This window comes from Hemicordylus capensis, chromosome 5 (assembly GCF_027244095.1).
Source record: "Hemicordylus capensis ecotype Gifberg chromosome 5, rHemCap1.1.pri, whole genome shotgun sequence".
In the NCBI taxonomy this organism is placed as follows: domain Eukaryota; kingdom Metazoa; phylum Chordata; class Lepidosauria; order Squamata; family Cordylidae; genus Hemicordylus; species Hemicordylus capensis.
The window spans coordinates 124,682,161-124,706,466 of record NC_069661.1 but is presented as its reverse complement, the minus strand read 5'-3'; the positions used below and the strand labels follow the sequence as shown (position 1 = coordinate 124,706,466).

Here is a 24,306-nt window from a genome sequence, read left to right as displayed (position 1 = left end):
AGAGATCCTATCTCTCCACTTTCCTATCTAGTATGGAGTTCTCCGATAAGGACTCCTTATATTGATTTGAAACTATGAACTGGGTCCAAGTTTCTTTAGCTCTTGGCAGAACACGTATGCCTGGGCAGAATCCGCTGTGTTGTGCCTCAGTGCAGTCTGCTGTAATAGAAGGGTATTTCTTACTAGAGAGACTTCCCAACGGGAGCGGGAAATACAAGTAAAGGTAAAATATCTATATCTATATCTATATCTATATCTATATCTATATCTATATCTATATCTATATCCTATATAATAAAGCCCTAAGTGAGTGTCCGTGGCTTTGGAACGTTGGCGTCTGCGTCCCTGTCTCCCTGGGCTGTTCTGGGCCTGCGCGAAGCGCAGGCCCAGAACAGCCCAAGGGAGACAGGACCGCAGACGCCAGTGTCCCCAAGCCACGGGCGGCCAATTTCCAGCAATCACCCGTCCTCCTGCCGCAGTCCCACGGGCGGCCATTATGGCCCAATCGCTGCCTGCCCGCCCGCCCTCCACAAGCGTCCCGGCCCCATCGGCGGCCATTTCAGCCCAATCCCCCATCCTCCTTTCGTGGCCCCACGGGTGGCCATTTCCTCCCAATCACTGCCGTTGGTTGCCCGCCCACCCGCCCTCCCAACTGCCAAGTCCTCCTTACCCCGGCCATGTCCTTCGGGCGAAGAATTGCTTAATTTCAGAGGGAGAGAGGAGCTCACAAGCAGAGCTCCTCTCTTTGCAACGGCTCTGCCCGAACTGACACTATGGATGCAAAAGGCGTCCAAACCGCCAGTACGGGCAGAGGCTTTGCAAGAGAGAGGAGCTCTGCTTGCGAGCTCCTCTCTCCCTCTGAAATTAAGCAATTCTTCGCCCGACGGACACGGCGGGGTGAAGGACTCGGCACTTGGGAGGGCGGGCGGGCGGGAGGGCAGCGGTGGCGGCGGCGTGGCAGGATTCACATGGGCCGATTTGGCCCAGGCTAAGGACTCGGCACTTGGGAGGGAGGGCGGGCGGGAGGGCAGCGGAGCCGGCGGCAGCGGCAACATTCACATGGGCCGATCTGGCCCTTAATAATGTGGGGGGGGGTCGCCACTCTGGAGATCCCAGAGCGAAGAAGAACACTCGGAGTCCCACACAAGCACCCCCCCAAACCAAACAAAGTTGCAAGCAGCGGTCATGTCCAACGTCCCTCCCAAGTGTCAAATGAGCGTCCACAGCCACCATTCCCTCCCCCTCTCTCCGGCCAACCAATAGCAATCTTTAAAAATGCTGCTCCCCTCCCCCAGCAGTCAAAGGCGGGGAAAAAGGCACCATAAATAACGGTGGTGCATTGAAGCAAGCAGACCAACGGTCACCGCCAATACTACACAGGAGCAGTCGATATCTGTTTCCTCAGAGAAGAAATTAAAAGGAGGGAAGTTATTAAACACCAAAACAACAAAACCAAAAATATTGTTGAATGCCCATGAGGGGACAAAATCCCAGGCCATTCATATAGAAGAAGAAGAAAAAGAAGAAAAACTTGCCAAACAAAATCCCAGGCCTTCATATATATTGAGATATTGTTGAATGCCCATGAGGGGACAAAATCCCAGGCCATTCATATAGAAAAAGAAGAAAAACTTGCCAAAAATAAATTAACCTGCCTTGCAGCCCAGGCCATAACACACCATAGCTATTAAGTTAAAACATTAAACACTTCAGCACTTAAGGCCAAATACAACATCACCGCCAATACCACACAGTGGCAAATGATATCTGCTTCCTCAGAGGCTCACAGAAATGAGGAGAAATAACTTGAGCAGTGGGAAAAAAAAACCAAGAAGCAAAAGACAAAAAGGAGAAGCTTAAAGGAGGAAAGTTATTGAAGTTTTTGTTTTTTAAAAAAAAAAACCAGGAATATTGTTGAATGCCCATGAGGGGACAAAATCCCAGGCCATTCATACATATTAAAAACTAGAAGAAAAAGAAGAATATCTTGCCAAAAACAATTATACCAGCCTTGCAGGCCAGGCCATAACATACCACAGCTATTAATTTAAAACATTTAACACTTCAGCACTTAAGGCCAAATACTACATCACCGCCAATACTGCACAGAAGCAAACCATAAAAACAAAAAAGAAAAAAAATCATAAAGAAGAAGAAACATAAACTTCCAAATTAAAAAGACACATAAACTGGGGCAAACAGACAAACATGGCCACCCAAAAACAGCAGAAGAACAAAAACATTAAACCCAAAAGTCAAAATCAGCAAATAAGAGACGGGCAGCATATCAGGGAAGAGACAATAGCACACCAAGCACAGTTGAGCAAAAAAAAAAGCTGCAAGAGAGAAACAAAGAGAAGCAAATAGGAGCAGAAGGAAAATGATAAACTCAAAAAAGCACAAAGACGCATAGAAAGAAGAGCAAACCAGACTCCAGAGGAGCAACACAGACAACGTAAACAACATGCCAAAAAAGAAAGAGCAAGAATGAGAAAGCAGACTTTGGATAAACAACATACAGACCAACAGCAAGTGGTCCTTGAAAAAAGAGTCCATAACCAAAAACCAAGGGCAGCATTGCATACAACATCAATTCCATATGACAACACAAATATTATGGAAGACAATATTGAACCACAGACAGTCAGAAAATCAGAACAGAGGAAAAACATCAACCAGGAAAATTACAAGGAGCAAAGACATGACCTAGCACAAGCAACAGATCACATTAACCAGTACAAACAGAGAAACAAGGCTAACAAAAATCAGAAAGATAGCCAGAAAGACAAACACATAAAACATAGACAACAAAGCACAGAGGGACAGCATATCGAGGGAGAAACTAAAACAAAGCAGGAACAGAGGAAACAAAAAAGGGCCGCAAGAGAGAAACAAAGACGAGCAGATAGAACAGATGAACAAAAGAAAAATGAACATCACAAAACAACACAAAGACGGAAAAATAAAAGAACAAACCAGACTCTGGAAGAACGAGAATTACAACAAAGACAAAACGCTGAAAAACAGAGAGCCAGAAGACAGGAACAACGACACCAACTGACCAATAAGAAAAGATTTGAAACCCAAGAAACACAAAAAACAATAGACACAGCAGCAATTCTACAAGACATAGCAAATATTAAAGAGAACAACGTAAAACCACACACATGTGGCAACTTAGATCAAAGATGTGAATTCTGTAATGCAAAACATTTTGAGGGAGAAAGACCCACAGATCGAAAATTTACACATTGCTGCTCAAAGGGAAAAGTAAATCTGCCCCCCATTAAAACAAACCCATTCATCCAGCAACTTATGACAGGACAACATCAACACAGCAGTAACTTCATGGAGAATGTCAGATCAATCAATAGCACCCTAGCATTTGCCTCCATGGGAGCAAACATTGTACCACCACCTGGCCATGGGCCGTACTGCTTCCGGATACACGGCTCAATATGCCACAGAACAGGCACACTACACCCACAGCAGGGCCAAGACAGACAATTTGCCCAATTATACATCTTAGACCCCACTGAGGCCACAGAAAGAAGATTACAAAATAAATCAAATACAAAAATAAAGCCACAACTAATGCAAGCACTAAGTACACTTATGGCAGAGAACAATCCATTTGCTGAAGCTTGCAAAATGCTACACCAAGTAGAAACAGAGTGTCAAGAGGATGCAAACCAGACAGGCGATGCAATTAAGGAAGTGACCTTAACAATAGTCCAAGACTGTGAGAATGACCCAAGACGTTATAATGCACCACAGCATAATGAGGTAGCACTTATTTTCCAAAATAACGACCGTGAACCACCACTTGAAAGAGATCTACTAATACACTGCAAACCAGGTGCAGGCGATCCAGACCATAAAATAACACAAAGGATTAGTGTCCTAGATCCCAATCTAGAGCCCATGGTGTACCCATTGCTATTCCCCTATGGAGAACAAAGCTGGGGAATAGACATACCTTTACAACTTAGGCCACAAGCTTTGAAAGATTTAACAAAGCAGCCACGTGCACCAAGAATTCGAGTCAGTCAGTTGCAGTACTATGGCTACTGTCTATCCATCAGAGACGACTTCAACGCCTTCCTAAATGCTGGACACCTAACGCAGCAATACATGGTAGATGCATATGTAAAAACAGGGGCCAACAGACTCAATTTTGTACGGCAAAATTAGCCAAAATTGAGAGTGGAAAAATACTCAGGATTGATGGACGACTTAAATGAGGCAGCCAATGCAACAGGCCTAATTCCCAGAAAGACATTTATATTGCCATCCTCATTTGCAGGTAGCCCCAGAAACATGCTCCAAAACTATCAGGACGCAATGGCAATTGTCAGAAAGTACGGAAAACCAGATCTCTTCATCACAATGACATGCAACCCCAAGTGGGAAGAAATTGTGGAAAACCTGGAACATGGCCAAACTGCTGCAGCAAGACCAGATTTAGTGGCAAGAGTCTTCCACTTAAAACTAAGATCACTAATTAATGACATCTGCAAGAAACATATATTTGGCCCACACACAGGCATTGTGTATGTCATAGAGTTCCAAAAAAGAGGTTTGCCACATGCACACATATTGCTGATCCTAACAGAAAAATATAAACCAAAAACCGAAGCATCCATAGACAGCATAGTATCTGCAGAAATCCTAGACATTGAAAAAACACCACAACTTCATGCAATCATAACAAAGCATATGATCCATGGACCATGTGGAAATCAAAATAAGCATTCACCATGTACGTCTAATGAAAAATGCACAAAAGAATTCCCAAAAGAATACCAAGAACAGACTATTGCAAACAGAAACGGATACCCCAAATACAGAAGAAGAAACACTGGCAAAAGCAATATGCAAAAAGGAAAACCAATAGATAACAGGTGGGTTGTACCGTATAATCCATTCCTAGCACTAAAGTATAACTGCCACATCAATGTCGAAGTCTGTGCTTCAGTTAAGAGTGTAAAATACCTTTTCAAATATGTTTACAAGGGACACGATTGCGCAAAAGTGGTGATCCAAGAATAAGACACTTTGAACCACGATGAAATCAAAACCTACATGGATTCAAGGTATGTCAGCGCGCCAGAAGCAGCATGGCGTCTAAATGGATTTGAGATGCATTACCAATCCCATACAGTACACAGGCTAGCAGTTCATCTCCCAAACGAGCAAGCAGTAATTTTCAACCCCAAAGACATTGGTACAGCAACCGACAGAGCAACAAATCGTGAAACACAATTGACAGCATGGTTCAAACTAAATCAACAAGACCAGAAAGCAAGAGACATATTATACGCAGACATCCCATTATATTATGTCTTTGACACCGCAAACAGCACGTGGAAAATACGGCAGCGTGGTGCAGACAAAGTGATTGGCAGAATGTATTCTGTGAATTTGCCATCAGACCCAGAGCACTACTGCCTATGCCTCCTACTGTTGTACGTACCAGGAGCAACATCCTACGAAAACCTCAGAACTGTAGATGTAATTGAATACCCAACTTTCCAAGAAGCAGCAAAAACAAAAGGGCTCATAAATGATGAACAAGTGTGGGAAAGTACACTAGAAGATGCAACACAATACAACATGCCCAAACAAATCAGAGAACTCTTTGCCTATATCTGTGTCTTTGCATCCCTCCAAAACATGCAGGAGCTATTTACAAAATATGAACAATACCTCATTGAGGATTATGTCCATAAACATTTACAACACAATACAGAGTGCACAGTATGCCGTGACCTCGCCCTCCAAGAAATTGCCAATATTTTAACACTCCATGGAAAGAAATGCACAGACTATGGCTTGACATACACCATACAGAATACAGAGCACCTTACAGATACATACAACCAAGCCTATGAAAGACAAACAGCAGAAGAGATGTCCAGAACCTTCAATGATGACCAAAAAGCAGCCATAGAACAAATTTTAGCAGCAAGCCAAAATGATGAGCTAGACCACCACTGCTTTTTCTTGGACGGGCCAGGAGGCAGTGGAAAAACATACTTATATAAAACCATACTCAGCACAGTGCGTGGCCAAAGTGAAGTCGCACTCCCTGTAGCCTCCACAGGCATAGCAGCTAACCTGCTACAAGGAGGCAGAACATATCACTCCCAATTCAAATTGCCAGTACCCATACTTGAAAACTCCGTGTCTAACATGCGCCTCAATTCTCAAGATGCTAAAAACCTAAAAAAAGCAAAAATAATCATTTGGGATGAGTCAACGATGGCACCCACTCAAGCACTAACAACAGTAGACAAACTAATGAAAGAAACCATGGAGAACAACAAGCCCATGGGAGGTAAAGTATTTCTACTGGGAGGAGATTTCCGACAAACACTTCAAGTGGTGCCACACGGAAGTCAAACACATATCATTGAGGCCTGCATAAAATTCAATACTCTGTGGCCCACATTCACAATCCTCAAACTAAAAAACAATATACGATCCAATGACCCAGATTTCAGCGAGTGGCTAATCAAGGTGGGCAATGGAGAGACACCACGCATTGAGGGATTACCAGAAGACATCATTGAGATCCCAGAAAGTATAATATGCAGAGAAAATATCGTAAGAGAAATTTTTGGAGACAATATTCAAGTACAAAACGTCCCAAAAATAGCAAACAGATCCATCCTTTGCCCAAAGAACAGTGATGTTGACACCATCAATGACCAGGTGCTCAACATTTTGGAGGGCCAAGAAATGACTTATCTCAGTTCAGACTCAATAGATGACACCACCGAAGAAGATTCCAAAAACTACCCAACAGAATTCCTAAATGACCAAACACCAACAGGAATGCCAAAACATACACTCACCCTGAAAGTAGGCGCAATAATAATGCTCCTCAGAAATCTTAACACAAAAAAAGGATTATGCAATGGCACCCGCCTCATTGTGGAAAACCTTGAAAAGAATATCATCATAGCACAAGTAATTACAGGATCAGCACAGGGAGACATGGTCTTCATTCCAAGAATTGATTTAGCGCCATCTTGCACTGACTTGCCATTCACCTTAAGAAGACGACAATACCCAGTAAAATTGGCTTTCGCTATGACAATAAACAAATCACAAGGACAAACCCTGGAAAAGGTCGGAATCTATTTGCCTGACCCAGTGTTCAGCCACGGACAATTATATGTAGTGTTATCCAGAGTGAGAAGTTTTAAAGACGTCGTGGTCAGGGTACTGGAAGGCCCAGAACAAGGAACACTAATAGCAGACTCAGAACAAATATTCACCAAGAATGTGGTGTATAAAGAAATACTATAAGGGGGGAGGGGGGAAAACCAAGAAAAAAATAAATAAAACATAATATTTAAACAAAAAATAGCCTCATAATTGTTTACAAACAAAATAAGGGAGAAGGAAGAACAACAACAACAACAACAACAACAAAAAGGGAGGGAAAGGAGAGACACAGGGAAAAGGGAGAGGGGAGAGGGGAGAAAAAAATAAGAAGAGGAAAACATAGACAAAGAGAAATAGAGAAAGAGACAGAGAGAGAGAGTGAAACAGACAGGCAAAAAAACCCAGAGACACACACAACCACAACAAAATGGGAAAAGAGATGAAGAAATACTATGAGGGTTGCGAGGGGGGAAAAAAAGTTGAGTTAAAAAAAATAGAACAAATAAAGAATATTGTTTAAACTAAAAATAGCCTCATAAGTATGAAAGAACTAAATAAGGGAGATGGAAGAACAAAAAAAAAGTGGAACAAAGAGAAGAGGGAAAAAGGAGAGCCAGAGGTACAAGGGAGAGGGGAAAGGAAAGAATGGAGTGCAGGAAAGGGAAGAATGCAAAATTCAGCCAACACAGAAATAAAACCTCAACTTATGCAAACACTAAGCACACTTATGGTGGAGAACAATCCATTTGCAGAAGCCTGCAAAATATTGCACCAGGTTTATAAAGAGTATCGAGAGGATGGCAACAGAACAGGCAATGTTATTAAGGAAGTGTCCATGACAATAATGCAAGATCACAAAAATGCCCCAAGGTGGTATAACGCACCAAATCATAATGAGGTTGCATTTATTTTCCTAAAAAATGACAAAGAACCACCACTAGAAAGACATCTTCAAATACACTGCAAACCAAGTGCAGGCGAGCCAGACCAGAAAAGAACACAAAGAGAAAAGAACACAAAGAGTTAGTGTCCTAGATCCCAATCTAGAGCCAATGGTGTACCCATTGCTATTCCCCTATGGAGAACAAAGCTGGGGAATTGACATACCTTCACAAATCAGACCACAAGCCACATTAGACTTAACAAAACAGCCACGAGCACAAAGAGAGAGGGTCAGCCAGATGCAGTACTATGGCTACCGCCTTTCCATCAGAGACAACTATAACGCCTTCTTAAATGCTGGACGCCTTACACAACAATATATAGTATATGTCAAAACAGAGGACAACAGACTCAATTACGTCCGGCAGAATCAGCCAAAATTGAGAGTAGAAAAATACTCAGGATTAATGGACCATTTAAATGATGAAGCCAATGCAGCAGGCCTGATTCCTGAGAAGACCTATATTTTGCCTTCCTCATTTGCAGGTAGACCCAGAAACATGCTGCAAAACTATCAAGACGCAATGGCAATTGTGAGAGCGTATGGTAAACCAGATCTCTTTATTACCATGACATGCAACCCCAAGTGGGAAGAAAATATTGATAACCTGCAACATGGCCAAACTGTTGCTACACGACCAGATTTAGTGGCTAGAGTCTTCCACCTAAAACTGAAAGTACTAATTGATGACATCTGCAGAAAACCTATTTTTGGACCAACCAGAGCCATTGTGTATGTCATAGAATTCCAAAAGAGAGGTTTACCACATGCACACATACTGCTCATTCTAACAGAAAACTATAAACCAACAACCGAAGCATCCACGGACAAAATAGTATCCGCAGAAATCCCGGACATGCAGAAAACTCCTCGACTATATGCAAACATAAAAAAACATATGAACCATGGACCATGGACCAACACACAATCGGAATTCACCATGTATGTCAAATGAGAAATGCATAAAGGATTTCCCAAAACAATACCAGCAACAAGCTATTGCAAATAGCAACGGCTACCCCAAATACAGAAGACGAAACACTGGCCAAAGCAGAATGGAAAACGGCAGGACAATTGATAACAGCTGGGTTGTACCACATAATCCATATCTAGCCCTGAAGTACAACTACCATATTAACGTTGAAGTCTGCACTTCAGTTAAGAGCGTAAAATACCTATTCAAATATATGTACAAGGGCCACGATTGTGCAACAGTACTGATCCAGGAACAAGACAATTTGAACCACGATGAAATAAAAACCTTTATGGATTCAAGGTATGTCAGTGCACCAGAAGAAGCATGGCGTCTGAATGGATTTGAAATGCATTACCAATCCCATACAGTCCACAGGCTAGCAGTTCATCTCCCAAACGAACAGCCAGTAATTTTCAACCCGAATGACATTGGCGCTGCAGCCGAAAAAGCTTCAAGTCGCGATACTCATTTGATACCTTGGTTCAAATTAAATCAACGAGAAGAGAAAGCAAGAAACATATTAGACTCAGACATTCCTTTACACTATGTCTATGACTCTGCAAATTGCACTTGGAAATTACGACAACGTGGTGCAGACAAAGTGATCGGACAAATGAATTCTGTAAATTTGCCATCGGACCCAGAGCGCTACTGCCTACGCCTCCTATTGCTGCATGTACCAAGTGCAGCATCCTTCGCAAATCTCAGAAGTGAAAATGGAAATGTCTATCCCACTTTCCAGGAAGCTGCCAAAACAAGAGGGCTCATTAACGATGAGCAAGTGTGGGAGAGTACACTGGAAGATGCTGTCCAATACAGCATGCCCAAACAACTCAGAGAACTGTTTGCCTACATCTGCGTATTCGCATCCCTACGAAACATGCATGATCTGTTTCACAAATATGAACAATACCTCATTGAGGATTATGTCCACACACATAGTCGACACAATGATGAGTGCACAATATGCCGTGACCTCGCCCTTCAACAAATATTCAACATTCTGACACTCGATGGAAAAAAATGCAAAGACTTTGGATTGCCATACACCATGCAAAATACAGAACAGCTTACAGATGCCTACAACCAGGCCTATGAAAAACAAACAGCTGAGGAAATGGCAAGAAGCTTCAACGAAGAGCAAAAAAACAGCCATGGAGCAAATATTAACAGCAAGCCAGAATGATAAGCTTTGCCACCGCTGTTTTTTCTTGGACGGCCCAGGAGGCAGTGGAAAAACTTACTTATACAAGACCTTACTCAGCACAGTGCGTGGCCAAGGTGAAGTTGCACTCCCTGTGGCCTCCACAGGAATAGCAGCCAATCTACTAAAGGGAGGCAGAACATACCACTCCCAGATCAAACTACCAGTGCCTATACTTGATAACTCCATATCAAATATGCACCTCAATTCTGCAGATGCAGAAAATATTAAAAATAATAATAATAATAATCATTTGGGACAACTCAACAATGGCACCCACTCTAGCACTTTCAGCAGTTGACAAACTAATGAGAGAGATCACGGAAAACAACAAACCCATGGGAGAAAAAGTATTTTTTCCTGGTGGAAATATCCGACAAACACTTCCAGTGGTGCCACACGATAACCAGACACATTTCGTAGAAGCCTGCATAAAATATAATACGCTATGGCCGACATTCAAAATCCTCAAGCTTCCAAACAATATCCGATACATTGACGCGGAAAACATCAATTGCCTACTCAAAGTAGGAGCCAGCGTGGTGTAGTGGTTAGAGTGCTGGACTAGGACCGGGGAGACCCGAGTTCAAATCCCCATTCAGCCATGATACTAGCTGGGTGACTCTGGGCCAGTCACGTCTCTCTCAGCCTAACCTACTTCACAGGGTTGTTGTGAAAGAGAAACTCAAGTATGTAGTACACCGCTCTGGGCTCCTTGGAGGAAGAGCGGGAAATAAATTGTAAAAATAAAAATAAATAAAAATAAAAATAGGCAATGGAGAGACACCACACATTGCAGGCCATCCAGAAGACATCATCGAAATCCCAGCAAGAATAATATGCACAGGGGATATCGTCAAAGACATTTTCAGAGACAACATTCCTGTGGACAATGTTCCCAAAATAGCAAACAGATCTATCCTTTGCCCTAAGAACACCAATGTTGACACCATAAATGAAGAGGTGCTCAACATTTTGGAAGGAGAAGAAGTCACATATCTCAGCACAGACACAATAGATGACTCCACCGAAGAGGATTAAAAAAACTACCCAATTGAGTTCCTCAATGAGCTAACACCAACAGGAATGCCTAGGCATTATCTCACCCTGAAACTGGGTGCAATAATTATGCCCCTAAGAAATCTGAACAACAAGAAAGGATTATGCAATGGCACCCGCCTCATCGTAGAAAACCTGGAAAAAAACCTCATCATTGCTCAAGTGATAACAGGATCGGCACAGGGAGACATGGTCTTCATCCCCCGAATTGATTTGGCACCATCCTGCACTGATTTACCATTTACCTTGAGAAGGCGACAATACCCAATAAAATTGGCTTTTGCAATGACAATAAATAAATCACAGGGTCAGACCCTAGAACAGGTATGGATTTATTTGCCCGAGACAGTATTCAGCCACGGACAGTTATATGTGACATTATCAAGAGTCAGAAGATTTACAAACATTGTGGTCAAGGTACTAGAAGGCCCAGAACAAGGCAGGCTAATACCAAACTCGGAAAGAATTTTCACAAAAAAGGGGTGTATAAAGAAATACTATGGGGGGGGGGGGAGACCTACAAATGCTTTAAAACAGGAACTTAAGTTTAATACTGAATTGAAAAAAATAAAGAAGAGGTTTAAAACAAGAAATATGCTCGAAGACTTGCCTCATAAGTAAGAAAAAACATAATGAGAGAGATGGAAGGCCAAAAGAGAGCGGACAAGAGGGGAGGGGGGGGGAAGGGGCAAGGGGGAGGGGGAAGGGAAGAAGGTAGTGCGGGAGGGGGAAGGGTGGAAAACAAGAGGGTGGGGTGGGAGGAAGGAAAAGAGATACAAGAGTGTGGGACAGGAGACAGGGAGGGAGAATAGGGAAGAACTCTCGAAAAAAGAAACCCCACTCTAGATCAGAGGAGGCAGTGGGCCCAGCCAAAAGGAGGAGGACGCAGAGCAGACAGAGAAGGAAAAGAAAGCTGGCACCAACGGTCTACTAGCGCCCGTTAATTTAACGGGCTTAAAATCACTAGTGTGTGTGTGTATATATATACACACACACACACACACACACACTATATGAACTACGAAGAGCCAGCGTGGTGCAGGGGTTGGAGTGCTGGACTAGGTACAGGGAGACCCGAGTTCAAATCCCCATTCAGCCATGATACTTGCTGGGTGACTCTGGGCCAGTCACTTCTCTCTCAGCCTAACCTACTTCACAGGGTTGTTGTGAGGAGAAACCTAAGTATGTAGTACACCGTTCTGGGCTCCTTGGAGGAAGAGCAGGATATGAATGTAAAAATAAATAAATAAATAAATAAATCATGATTTGATCTGACATCACACAGCAGAGAGGATGTTCACAAGCAATACGAAGTCGACAGGGCCTGGCGAGGGGTCAAGGTGGCTGTGGCCCGCTTTCTGGAACCTTGTTCTCTCAGCCCGCCCTCTTCTGGGGGGGGGCATCTTTCAGCCACAGGCATGAGGCTGCTCATCAACGATTTGTGGCTGGGATTGGCGTTAGTTCTATAGGTGTGGTGGGGATGCAGGGTGTTAAATTAGGCTAACGCCTGCTATAGCAGGTAGAGTGCGGAGGGAAAGAACAGCTTAAAAACGGTGATGCACCTTAGGTAAGCATTTGGCTTCAAGAAGGAGGAGAGGATGCCTTGAGGCTTGACCCATCAAGGATGCCGCTGAGCACTTCTCTGTAAACTGACATCTTCCCGTATGGTTGTGTAGCGTCAGAAGGGTTTCATTAGTACCAGAGACCTGAGCGAGGTCGGCTAGGATGGGCGGTTCCCGTTTTGGAGCGATGGAGCCTCCCGGAGCCAAGGTGCTATCACCATTCGTCTCTAGGCCAAGGCGGCCACTCAGTGGCTGGCCTTCCAGGAACCGCACTGTGGTGGGTGGAGCACCAATCCCAGCTGAGTGCCATGCCAGCACTCAAAGAATTATGTCTCAATAAACGTGGCCAATTTAACCAAAGAATCATGTGTCCATGTCTCCTTGGGTCTGGGCACAAATTCTTCTCCCTCTCACATAACACTAGAACCAGGGGTCATCCCATGAAACTGATTGCTGGGAAATCTAGGACCAACACGTGGAAGTACTTTTGCACACAACGCATAATCAACTTGTGGAATTCTCTGCCACAAGTTGTGGTGACAGCCAACAACCTGGATGGCTTTAAGAGGGGTTTGGATAACTTCATGGAGGAGAGGTCTATCAATGGCTACTAGTCGGAGGGCTGTGGTCCACCTCCAGCCTCAGAGGCAGGATGCCTCTGAGTTCCAGTTGCAGGGGAGTAACAGCAGGAGAGAGGGCATGTCCTCAGCTCCTGCCTGTGGGCTTCCAGCGGCATCTGGTGAGGCACTGTGTGAAACAAGATATTGGACTAGATGGGCCTTGAGCCTGATCCAGCTGGGCTGTTCTTATGTTCTTAATCATCTGTATTACTGTCCAAGACTAGCATAAGATAGCGTGAGGCAGTAATTATGAGGAGCACATACATTAGGATAGGACAGATTATGAAGTAATAAAACCATATTACATTAAAATTACTACATTAAAATATTACATTAACATTACTATAAACTATCATTATTATAAAATGATTACTATAAAATTACTAATAATTACTAGAGGTTATAAACTATGATTTCTATAAAATGCTACTCTGTTGTGAGAAGGACTGTGAAGCTACTACCACAGCTCACCTTAAATACAGTAAACTGTATTAAAATAGGGAGAGAACAGAGGCAAAAGTATGAGGACAAGATGACCACATTTATATTCAAACTTGTATGCACCTGTCTATGAGAGGATAAAACACAAGATATTTAAACTACAGGAAGGGGTGACTAAATATGTAGGACAGAATAACTAGCTGAGAGCAAAGCTGGCAAGTAAAACAGACAGTGGCTAAAATCAGTACTGGCAGTCAGGGCCCGGCAGAGCTTGTCTGCTGCTGCACAGAACTTCGCAGTCTTATACGTGAAGGCCCGATCTTCATCCGAAAGCAGCAGCCGGGTGTAAACTTGACTAGGGTGGCCAGGGTATCTGAGGAGCCATGGAAGTATAAGCTTGTCACCACTGTCCTTATAAAAGGGGAGAGAGAGGAATACATGCTCTGTGGTTTCTGCCTCCTCAGTGTCTGATGGCAGATGCGAGTGGCTAATGCACACGAGGAAAAGCACATGCGCCAGGCTAGGTGGCAAAAGAGCACCTGGTAGGAATTGCAGGGGCGAAAGCCCCAGCAACAGGGTTAGATGGGAAAAGGCAAGAGAGACCGTGTGTGTGTGTGTGTGTGTGTGTGTGTGTGTGTGTGTGTGTGGTTGGGGGGAAGGTGTTCCTGTAGGCAAAGACATGTCCTGAGGCTAGGGGGAGACCTGCAGATGGTCTCCTTCAGGAGCTTCCTGATTATTCTGGAGTTACTGCTCCTGATAAGGTGTGAATATTATGATGAGGTTACGATGAGGTTATGTTTGGGTGGCATTTTCCAATATGCTCCATGACAAAGGATATTTGAAAAGGGTGATTGCTAGAGCAATCACCTGGACAAAAGGAAAGGGATGAGGGAACATCACACATCCTCTTGCACAGACTTGCTCAATTCTGATAACAATTGGGGGGAAAGGTTGAGTAGAATTTGATTCAGCTTTGGGAACACTGTCACTTCCCAGCATCAACATTTTCAGCAAAAGAGGCCAAAACACGTTCTCCCCATAATCCCCAAAACATCTTCAGTAACTTCCAGTGGGTGGGGCTTGTAATGGATGAGTGACAGATGGAGAATATAAGAGGGAAAGCCATAGGAGAGTTCACTTACATCTCTGAGAATGTGATCTGTTTAATCTCATCTGCAAATCACATGTGAAAGCCTACTGGTTGGACTCAGAACCCTTCAGTTTCCAATGAACTGGCTGGCTGGGTTAAGCTACCCTGAGGATTCTCTCCTTTTCCCCTTTTATCTTTATCCGCATCGGTCCCGATGGTGTTTGGATACTGAGTCAAAGTCCTTGCTGATGATGAGATATTTCATTATGTGACAACAGCCTAGATCAATTCCCCCTATTGTCCTTTGGACACTGAGCAAATTCTATAACCCAATTACTTCCTGATTAGCCATCTCAAGGATAATTCTTGCTCATTTTCAAAAATATTATGCTATTGCTGAGCAAGGAAGCTGCCACCTGTTGTGGGATTGCCCTCCCACAAATGGGCTGCCCTTTGCTCCAAGAGATCAGAGATCTGTCAGGCTCAACAGGCTGGTTCCTAAGCTTGGCTGCCTCTACAAACTCTACTCTGGATATTTAAGAAACTCTGCCTCAGAACAAGCTGCAGCAGAACATGAAGGGAGTTGCTGTGGTCTTTCTCCTGGCTGTGTGCTTGGCTGATTCTACTACCACAGGTGAGTGTGGAATGTGTGAGGTCAAGCTTTGGCTGTGCAGGCAAAACGTTCTTCCTGTGAAAGAGGAAAGCATTGTGTGTGGGCCCATACTATGAGCCAGGAATGTGTATGAAGGCATAACTAAGAGGAAGAGGGTGCCTCTGAGATGTGCAAATTGATTCGGGTACAAATTGATTTGTACACAAATCTAGCTGATCCGGGTGATTTGGAGACAAAAAAACCCAACCCCTGTGGTCCATTGGCTAGATTTGGATCCAAATTGAATCGCACCCGATTTGATTCAAATTGATTTGAGATTCTGATCCCTCCTATTAATTTCCCCAAATTCCCAGATTTCTGTTTTTTAAAAAGCTAAGCTCTAGCCCTTGTAGAAGTGGAGTTATGGAGCAAAATGTGTGGGCACTATTTTTCAAGTGTTTGGATTCTTTGGTGTATTATAACTTTCCCTCAATGAATCCCTATGAGGATTCATTATACACCTTTATTTCTTCTATTCATTTTGACTGTCTTTTTGACAGTGCCAACTATCAACTGCCATGGGCCAACTACACCCCACTCCCACCCACAAGGCAGTGGGGTACTACTCAGTTTAAGTTCTAGGATTTTTTTCAAGTGTTTAGGCTCTTGGATGTCGAATGACCTTTCGTCGGAATGAATCCCTCTGAGGATTCAATACACAGCAAAGAGTCTAAACACCTCAAAAACCCAGCCGGCTTGTGAGTTGCGGGGTAGTTGGAACATGGGATGCCACTAATTCCCCACCCCCACCTGCAAAGCAGTGGGGGCAAAATGAACATACAAAATGAAGGTGTGTAATGAAGACACTAAAGAATCTAAACACTTCAAAATACCTTAAAAAACACCCCTGAGTACCCCAGTGTGTGGTGTGGGGTGGGGGGATTGTAGCTGACACATGGCAGTTGACAGTTGGCACTATCCAGTGATAGTCAAAAATAACAGAAGAAATATATAATGAACCCTCATAGGGATTCATTATGTGGAAAAGTTATTAGACACCAAGGAATCTAAACATTACAATATTCCTAAAAACTAAAATGAGTACCCCATTGCCTTGCATGGGTGTGTGTGTGTGTGTGTGTGTGTGTGTGTGTGTGTGTGTAGTTGGCACATGGCAGTTGACAGTTGGCACTGTCCAGTGACAGTCAAAATGAAGAGAAGAAATGAAGATGTGCAATGAATCCTCATAGGGATTAATTATGAGGAAAAGTTATTATACACCAAAGAATCCAAACACTTGAAAAATAATGACTGCACATTTTGCTCCATAACTCCACTTCTACAAGAGCTAGAGCTTAGATTTTTCTTTTTAAATGAAAGCTGGAGATCCGTGTTAGGGTCAGGATATGGCAACTTTGAATCCCCATGGTTTCCTATGGCAGAAATGTTCAAAATCAGTAAAAACTAAAAGAAATAATTGAAAATCAACTAAGTGTCCCACTGCTTTGAAATTTGGGTGGTAGGGGTCACCCATGGGGACCTACCCACCACCCAAATTTGGTGCCCCTAGGACCTTGTTAAGTGGTCTGGATCTGTTCAAATCTGAATTGAATCAAAGCAAATACAAATCAAACCTGGGGTGATTTGTAGGGGGTAGATTTGGGTACAAAACAAATAGTCGAATCCAAAAATCAATTTGTGCACATCCCTAGAAGGCATAACTAAGAGGAAGAGGGTGCCTCTGAGCATATGTAGAATATATCTCCTTTCCCACTATATGACCACAGCTAGCCCCAATAATGAACTGGGATTGCGGGGGGAAAGGGTTCCACATTAAATTCAGAGACCCAGCACTTCTTGTTCTAGAGATTATTCTAGAGATTATACACAGTAGTTGATCTAGTTTCAGAGGGAGATGCTGTGCCTGAGCCGCCTCCAAGGTTTCTCGATCACCCAGATCTGATCTGTGCAGACAATACTGAGCTAGATAGACCAATGGTCTGACTCAGTGTATGGCAGTTTCCTATGTTCCCATGTAAGTGTCAGGTCCCCTGCCTTGGCGAAAATGGTCAACCCACATCTTGTTGCCTCTGAGTAGCTTTTTGCCATCTTTGTAGATTGTGTTTTCCCACATGAAGGTTGGAGGCTCAGGGCAGGTGCACTGGGAAGCAAACAGAGAGAGTCTTCAGTTGTTTGTCTGTGTAGCTTTGGGAGGTAAAAATCAGGAAGAAAGGATCTGCGTCTCATTTTCTGGCCCTGTGTTCAGTGCTAGGGCTTAACCATACAGAACATGCAAAGCAATAATAAAAAGAAAATATCTTGAGTATGTGCCGAGTGCCTTTTCTTTACTTCTAGCACTCACCATTTCAGCAATGAACTGCTGAATGGCAGTTAAATTGAAAGAGTACCACAATGAAACCAGATGCTCAGGTTAGCTGAATGTTATATACTGGATAAAATACTACCACCCCATCATTCCCTGCAAAAACAACAAGTATTGAGCTCAGAGCATGGTATGTGAGGCCATGGCATTATGGTATGTATCTGCTGCTTTGCATGCAGAAGGTCCCTATTTCAATATGTGACAGCATCAATTAAGAGGATTTGTAGGGTATGATGCTACCAAGGGCTGGGAAAGCTATTGCTCTCTTTGTGAAATCTTGGGGTGATGTTGCAATTTGAAGTTGACAAAGCGAGCTCAGAAGGATGAATGTTTGGACTCCGTATAAGGATTCTTCTAAACGGCAATTTGAACCAGCTTCAGTGCTGATTTCAGTGGAGGATGTTACTGCCCACATAAAGGCCATGACGCACATAGAAATTCAATTCAATTCAATTCAATTCAATTCAATTCAAATAATCTTTATTATGGTCTTAGACCAGCATAAGAACAAGACAAGAATGTATATGACATAGCAGCATAAAAGCAAATAGCAAACTATGAAGCTATTACACTGTAGAATGATAAAACTGTATCAAATCTGTGACTTCAGGGCATATGGTCTAAGATGAAATGAAGCTATAAAAACTGTGGCATCATTAAAATCTAATCAAACCAGTTACAAAGCTAAGGCAATTAATTATAGTTATTAAAGTGTGGTTTTACAGATTATAATAAGAGCTGATTATAAAAAGGACTGTGTTAAAGTGACTATAGTACGAAATAATAGATTTTATACTCTACTATGGGTATAAACTATAAGAGCTAAAAATCTGGAAACAGAATATTCTGTAATTAAAAGTATGAGGCTGAGATTGAGCCAGGGCTGTAGTCTGGAAATTCAAGTAGAGCTATAGCAGGGCTGCATAGCTGCGAGCTGTGATCCCTCTGGAAGCAGTCAGGGCCTGGTGAATCCTGCACGCTGCTGTGCAGAACTTGGCAGTGTTATACATGATGGCAGGATCGTCATCTGAGAGTAGCAACAAGGTGTAAAATTGGCTTGGATGTCCAGGGTACTTGAGAAGTGGCAGCAAAATGAGATTTGTGTTTCTATAAAAGGAGCAGAAGAGGGGGATGTGCACCGTGGTTTCAACCTGCGCAGTGTCACAGGGGCATAGTTTCTCCGTGATTGGGTCTTTCTATATCTGCCGGGGAAGGCATGACATCGAGTGAGGGTGAAGGCCTCTGTGGATTGGGATTTCCAACTGTGTCAGAAAAGCAGCGGGGGAGACAGAGTATCTAAGTCTTTCCAAGATGAGGAAGTTTGAGGCCCTGCCTAGGTCATTTTGGTGTTCTATGTCCCTTATCCTCTGTTTGATAGATGGTTTTGCCTGGTCATAGCCCATAGCAATTGGCGGAGGGGAGAGAAACCAAAAATTGACATTTTAGCCTGAATCTCCCGCTTCCAGGGGGACTGAAATGTTTCCTGTGGGGTCAGCGGGGCCAGACCCCAAGAGCTGAGGAATAGTTTAAGCCAGTAGTTGAGGATAGCCATCCACACTCTGGCCTCTACCTTCATTATGCCCACTTCCAGTTGAAGGGTGGCGTTTGAGACACAGCATGACACTGGAAGGGCCGTTCTTCAAAATTTGGACTGTACCCATTACAGTGGGGCTGTTGGAGAGGAAGCCCAGTTGAGCACCATAGAGGATTCGAGCCAGATGCTTGGTTTCAAACAATTTGAGCGCTGCAGGGATGTAGTGGCCTCCTCTTGTCCGAAGGAATTTTAGAATGGCAGAGGTGCTCTTCTGTGGAGTGTGGGTGACATGGTCACTGTGGACCTTTCTAGAGCCAGAGGCATGTAGGATAATCTCCCAGAAATTTGAAGCAGATGACCTGTTCGACCCTATGGTCATCTACTCCATGTATAGATGACCTTATCTTTTGGGTCTTTGGGTGAAAGCCATAACTTTGGGTTTTTGATGATTAATTTCAAGCTGGTTGTTCTTGCAAGATTGATCTAGAGCCACCAGAGCTCTTCTGAGACCTATGGGGGTCCTTGAAAGGATCACAGTGGTATCTGCATAGAGCAGGGTGGGAATACATCTTTCAGCCAGCTGGGGGGTATGAAAGTCTGGACTATTGAGGTGGCTCACCATGTCATTGATACAGAAATTGAGTAGGAGTGGGACAAGAATGCAGCCTTGTTTGACTCCCTTCTGGGTTGGGACAGGGTTCATGAGGTGACCTTGTGGGTTGCACCTTACCTTCCTTGAGTGTTGTGTCTGTGTGCAGGATACAGATCAGGTAAAGCAGGCATCAATTGAGCGAGGAGTTTTCCAACTTCTCCCGTAGCTTGACTCAGGAGATGGAATCAAATGTGGCTTTGTGGTCAATGAAGGCTGAAGCACCAAACCTTGACCGTTCATGGATCTGCCCTCTCCGAAACCAGCTTGCTCCTCAGCAAGGAGATATTCTTGGTCTAGTGAGTCCCTGAGTTTACAGTACAGAAGTCTTTCATAGAGCTTAAGCAAACTGATGGGCTTGTAGTTGGTGGGTCTTCCTTTCTGCCCTTTTTGAATATGGGGACTATGATTGTTAGCCCCCAGGCCTTGGGGATGCTGCCATGTGAGTTGATGAAGGTAAAAAGTGAGGTCAAAACTGGGGCCCACCACTCTAAGTTGTTTTTTATAAGCTCTGGGGCGGGAGGATTAGATCCTTCCCTGGGGACTTTCCCATTCTTAATTGGGTGATAAGACACTCAACTTGTTTGAAAGGTATGCTTTGGTACTATACAAAGAAAGATTTATAAATTATAAAGGCTAATCCAAGGCTCTCTACCTTAATTGCTTCAAATGTAAAGATCCATTTAGTCCAGTGTAAGAAATTATTATTATTTTGGGACATTCACTTTCCTCTATTGAGGTATGGCCAGTATCCCCAGTAGAAGCATAGTGAACTTCTATCTAAAGGTAAAGTGTGCCCTCAAGTCAGTGACAACTCCTGACCACCACAGAGCCTTGTGGTTTTTCTTTGGTAGAATGCAGGAGGGGTTTACCATTGCCATCTCCCGCACAGTATGAGATGATGCCTTTCAGCATCTTCCTATGTCACTGCTGCCTGGTTTAGGTGCTTCCCATAGTCTGGGAAATATACCAGTGGGGATTTGAACCAGCAACCTCATGCTTGCTAGGCAAGTCATTTCCCGCTGCACCATTAGGTGGCTGCTAACTTATATTTAGGCCCTCCTGAACTATTTGTCTTTTTAATGCACAGAAAAATGTCTAGCCACAATTATTTAGTTAGTGATATAACAGTACTTCATTATGCTTACAACGAGTGTTCCCTCTATTTTTTTTTTCATCAGTGAGAGGAATGAGGTTGGTTCTGGATGGTAGTATCAAGGCAGTGTGTGGACATATGTATTATTATGTGTCACTATAGATACAACACATACAAAAATATTGAAGGAAAGAAGTGTATTTTACAATTCTAATTCATAAAATTATAATATAAAAATAATATATACTCTATTGATAAAATTGGATTTATAGTTTTATAGTGCCAAACTAAGTATGCTAGCTTTTGGGTTAAGCTCTTAAAATTCCATAAAGACAAAATTTATTCTGTCTGAGCTTTTCTGAAAGTAGCATCTTCTTGATGTGGTGATTGGTTTGGACCTATCTTGGCAGAACCATCTCATACTAGGGTAGGCTCCTGCTTGCTCTACTCTATTAGCTTATCAAAAATTTGATAGTTCTCAGGGAATAGTGCAAGATTCCCTCAGTTGACAAGATCTGGAATAACTGGATCACATAAAGAACAAAAGCCTTCAATTAACTAGAGAATATACTAGTTAATCTGTTGAGATTATTGTTCTCAGCAAATTTTTAACACACAAGTATCTCAATAATATATAAAATATGATATTCAGAATTTTTTTCTGAAAAAGAAAAAAGACTCTTTTAAAGACTCATCCTTAAGTAATGAAAACAGCCGTAATTCTATTTCCCAGAAGAGGCTACTTTCAGAAATGCTCAGATGGAATAAATTTTTGTTTTTATTGAATTTTAAGAGCTCAGCTTCAACTCCAGAACATCATGTTAAGAAGACTATGAATTTAAGACAGCCCCCCCTCCCACCCAATTTCTAACCTCAAATAACTGGGGGGAAACTTAATCATGGATTCAGGTAAACAGGGCATATTTTGTTTATATATATTTTAACATGATAATTATTTTTTTAAGGAGGAGGGGGGAAAGGGGGAGGCTGAGGCAAGGAAGGTTAGGCTCAAGGAAAAGGAGTGAGGAGACAGAATTATGAAGGGGCCCTCAAGATGGGAAATATATTAAAAGGGGAGCTTAGAGAGAGAGAAGTCTGGGCAGAATTAGGTCTACCATTAGGTAGTGTGGAAGAAACAAGCTTCACAGATGTAATTGATTACCTTCAAATTAGACTTCATTAGTACTAATAAAAAAGTTTCAGCTGAACTGGGCCAAATGCCAACAGCTGCTAGGCAATTTTTAGGCTCAAGGCCAAGAACAGAATTTATCAAGCGTATTTATACAGGTTAGGTTTTGTGTACGTGAAAGCATCTAAATAAAATAAATGATAAATGATAAAATATGACATGTGTGACCAGCAATGAGAAATCTGTTTGTTCTGCAATTGTTACAACAGACTAGCCTTTACGCTTCACTTCTACTGAGCACTGTGAATATGCTTCTGTTCACAACCTTGCATTTCTACAGCAGCTTTCTCTGTACACTGTCCCACAGCCAAGCTGAGACATTTATCCATGCCGGGGGGGGGGGGCGGGGAAGTACTTTCCTCACTGACATTTCGAGTCTTCTGGACCATTTTTATTTATTTGCAGGGATGGACGTGGGGGTGGGGTGGGGGGTGTTAATTATTCTACAGCAGGGTGAGGCAACTCATCTCAGGCAAGAGCTCCTGGAGTCACACTGAAGGTCAATTATTTTTTTCCATTCAATAATGGGTATTTTTTAAATTATAATTTGCCCCTGAGGGTACAGAGGCATATGCATTTTCTCTCCCAGGCAATAGAACCTCTTTGGCCACAATTCTGGAAAGGGGTGGCGTAGAAGCTGAAAAGCAGCATATGAATAATCATGTCCAAGAAAAGCAGAACCCCTCTTCCTCCCACCTTACTCTCCACTCATTCCATTCACTCCTGTGGGGGAGGCATCTTAACCGCCCAAGCAGCCAGGGCCTGGATGGCAGGGAAGTCTGGAGAGCGTGCCAGAAGAGAGGAAGCCCAGTCAAAGAAGCAGCATGCAGGGACAAGGTCTCTGCTTCTAGCACCAGGATGGCAGTGGTCCCATCCCATCCCACAACAGTGCTGCTGGGTTGCTCCCCCTTCACTGCTGCTGCTGCTTTTGGGAGCAGCAGCAGCAAAGATGGATCTCCAGGAAGTGCAACCAGCTCCACCATGCTGCCACTGTTTTGGCAGGCGACGTCTCAGCAGGGGCACTGGAAATGGTCTCCCTCTGCCTTTAGTGCTTTACCTCTGTAAAATGGGTAAGAAATTGGGCTTCTAAGGGCCATTTCTCAATCACGGCAGAAGTCAAGCCCCGTCTGCCTGCTCGCCCACTAGGGATGTGCGAACGAGTTCAGATCCGAACCGGTTAGGATCTGAACCGGGGGCGGTTCAGAGGTTCAGATCCGATCCGAACTGAACCAACCCCGGTTCGGTTCGAATCCGAACCGAACTGGGGTGGTTCGGTTCAGACCGGTTAGGACTGGTTCGGATCAGTTTGGAAACCTGAACATTGGTAGGATGGTAGCTGTCACCCAGGGGTACCTGCCACCCAAACCCCAAAGCAATCGGACACTCGTACATTTTTAAATGAATTTTTGAAAATTATTTTTATTTTTTTCTCATAGGATATAATGGGACTCGAACCAGGCCATTATTCCCTATTGTGGAGCACCCATGGGTGCCAACAACCATGCAAACCCTGAAGCAATCAGACACCCCTATGATTTTTTATGGATATTTGAAATATTTTTAATTATTTTTCTCATAGAGTATAATGGGACCCGAACCAGTCCATATCCCCTATTGTGGAGCACCTAGGGGCACAAATGCAGGGTGGGTGGTAGAAAGACAGGGGTTCCTACCACCCAAAAAATCCCAAGGCAATTGGACACTCCTCTGATTATTGGTGATTTGTTAAAGTATTTTTGAATTCCTCATAGATAATAATTAGGATTGCAGCAAATGTATAGCTTCACGTCGG

At 43.3% G+C, this 24,306-nt stretch overlaps 1 protein-coding gene and 1 pseudogene across 1 annotated transcript; both read left to right on the top strand.

Annotated features, from left to right (window-relative positions):
• The first annotated feature begins 4,243 nt into the window (after positions 1-4,243).
• LOC128327407 (uncharacterized) lies at positions 4,244-7,317 on the top strand. Its single transcript, XM_053256206.1, is given in 1 exon segment — positions 4,244-7,317. A coding segment is annotated over 1 exon segment (2,997 nt). The 5' UTR covers positions 4,244-4,320.
• A 54-nt stretch (positions 7,318-7,371) lies between these two features.
• LOC128327406 (uncharacterized) lies at positions 7,372-10,281 on the top strand (annotated as a pseudogene).
• The last annotated feature ends 14,025 nt before the right edge of the window (positions 10,282-24,306 follow it).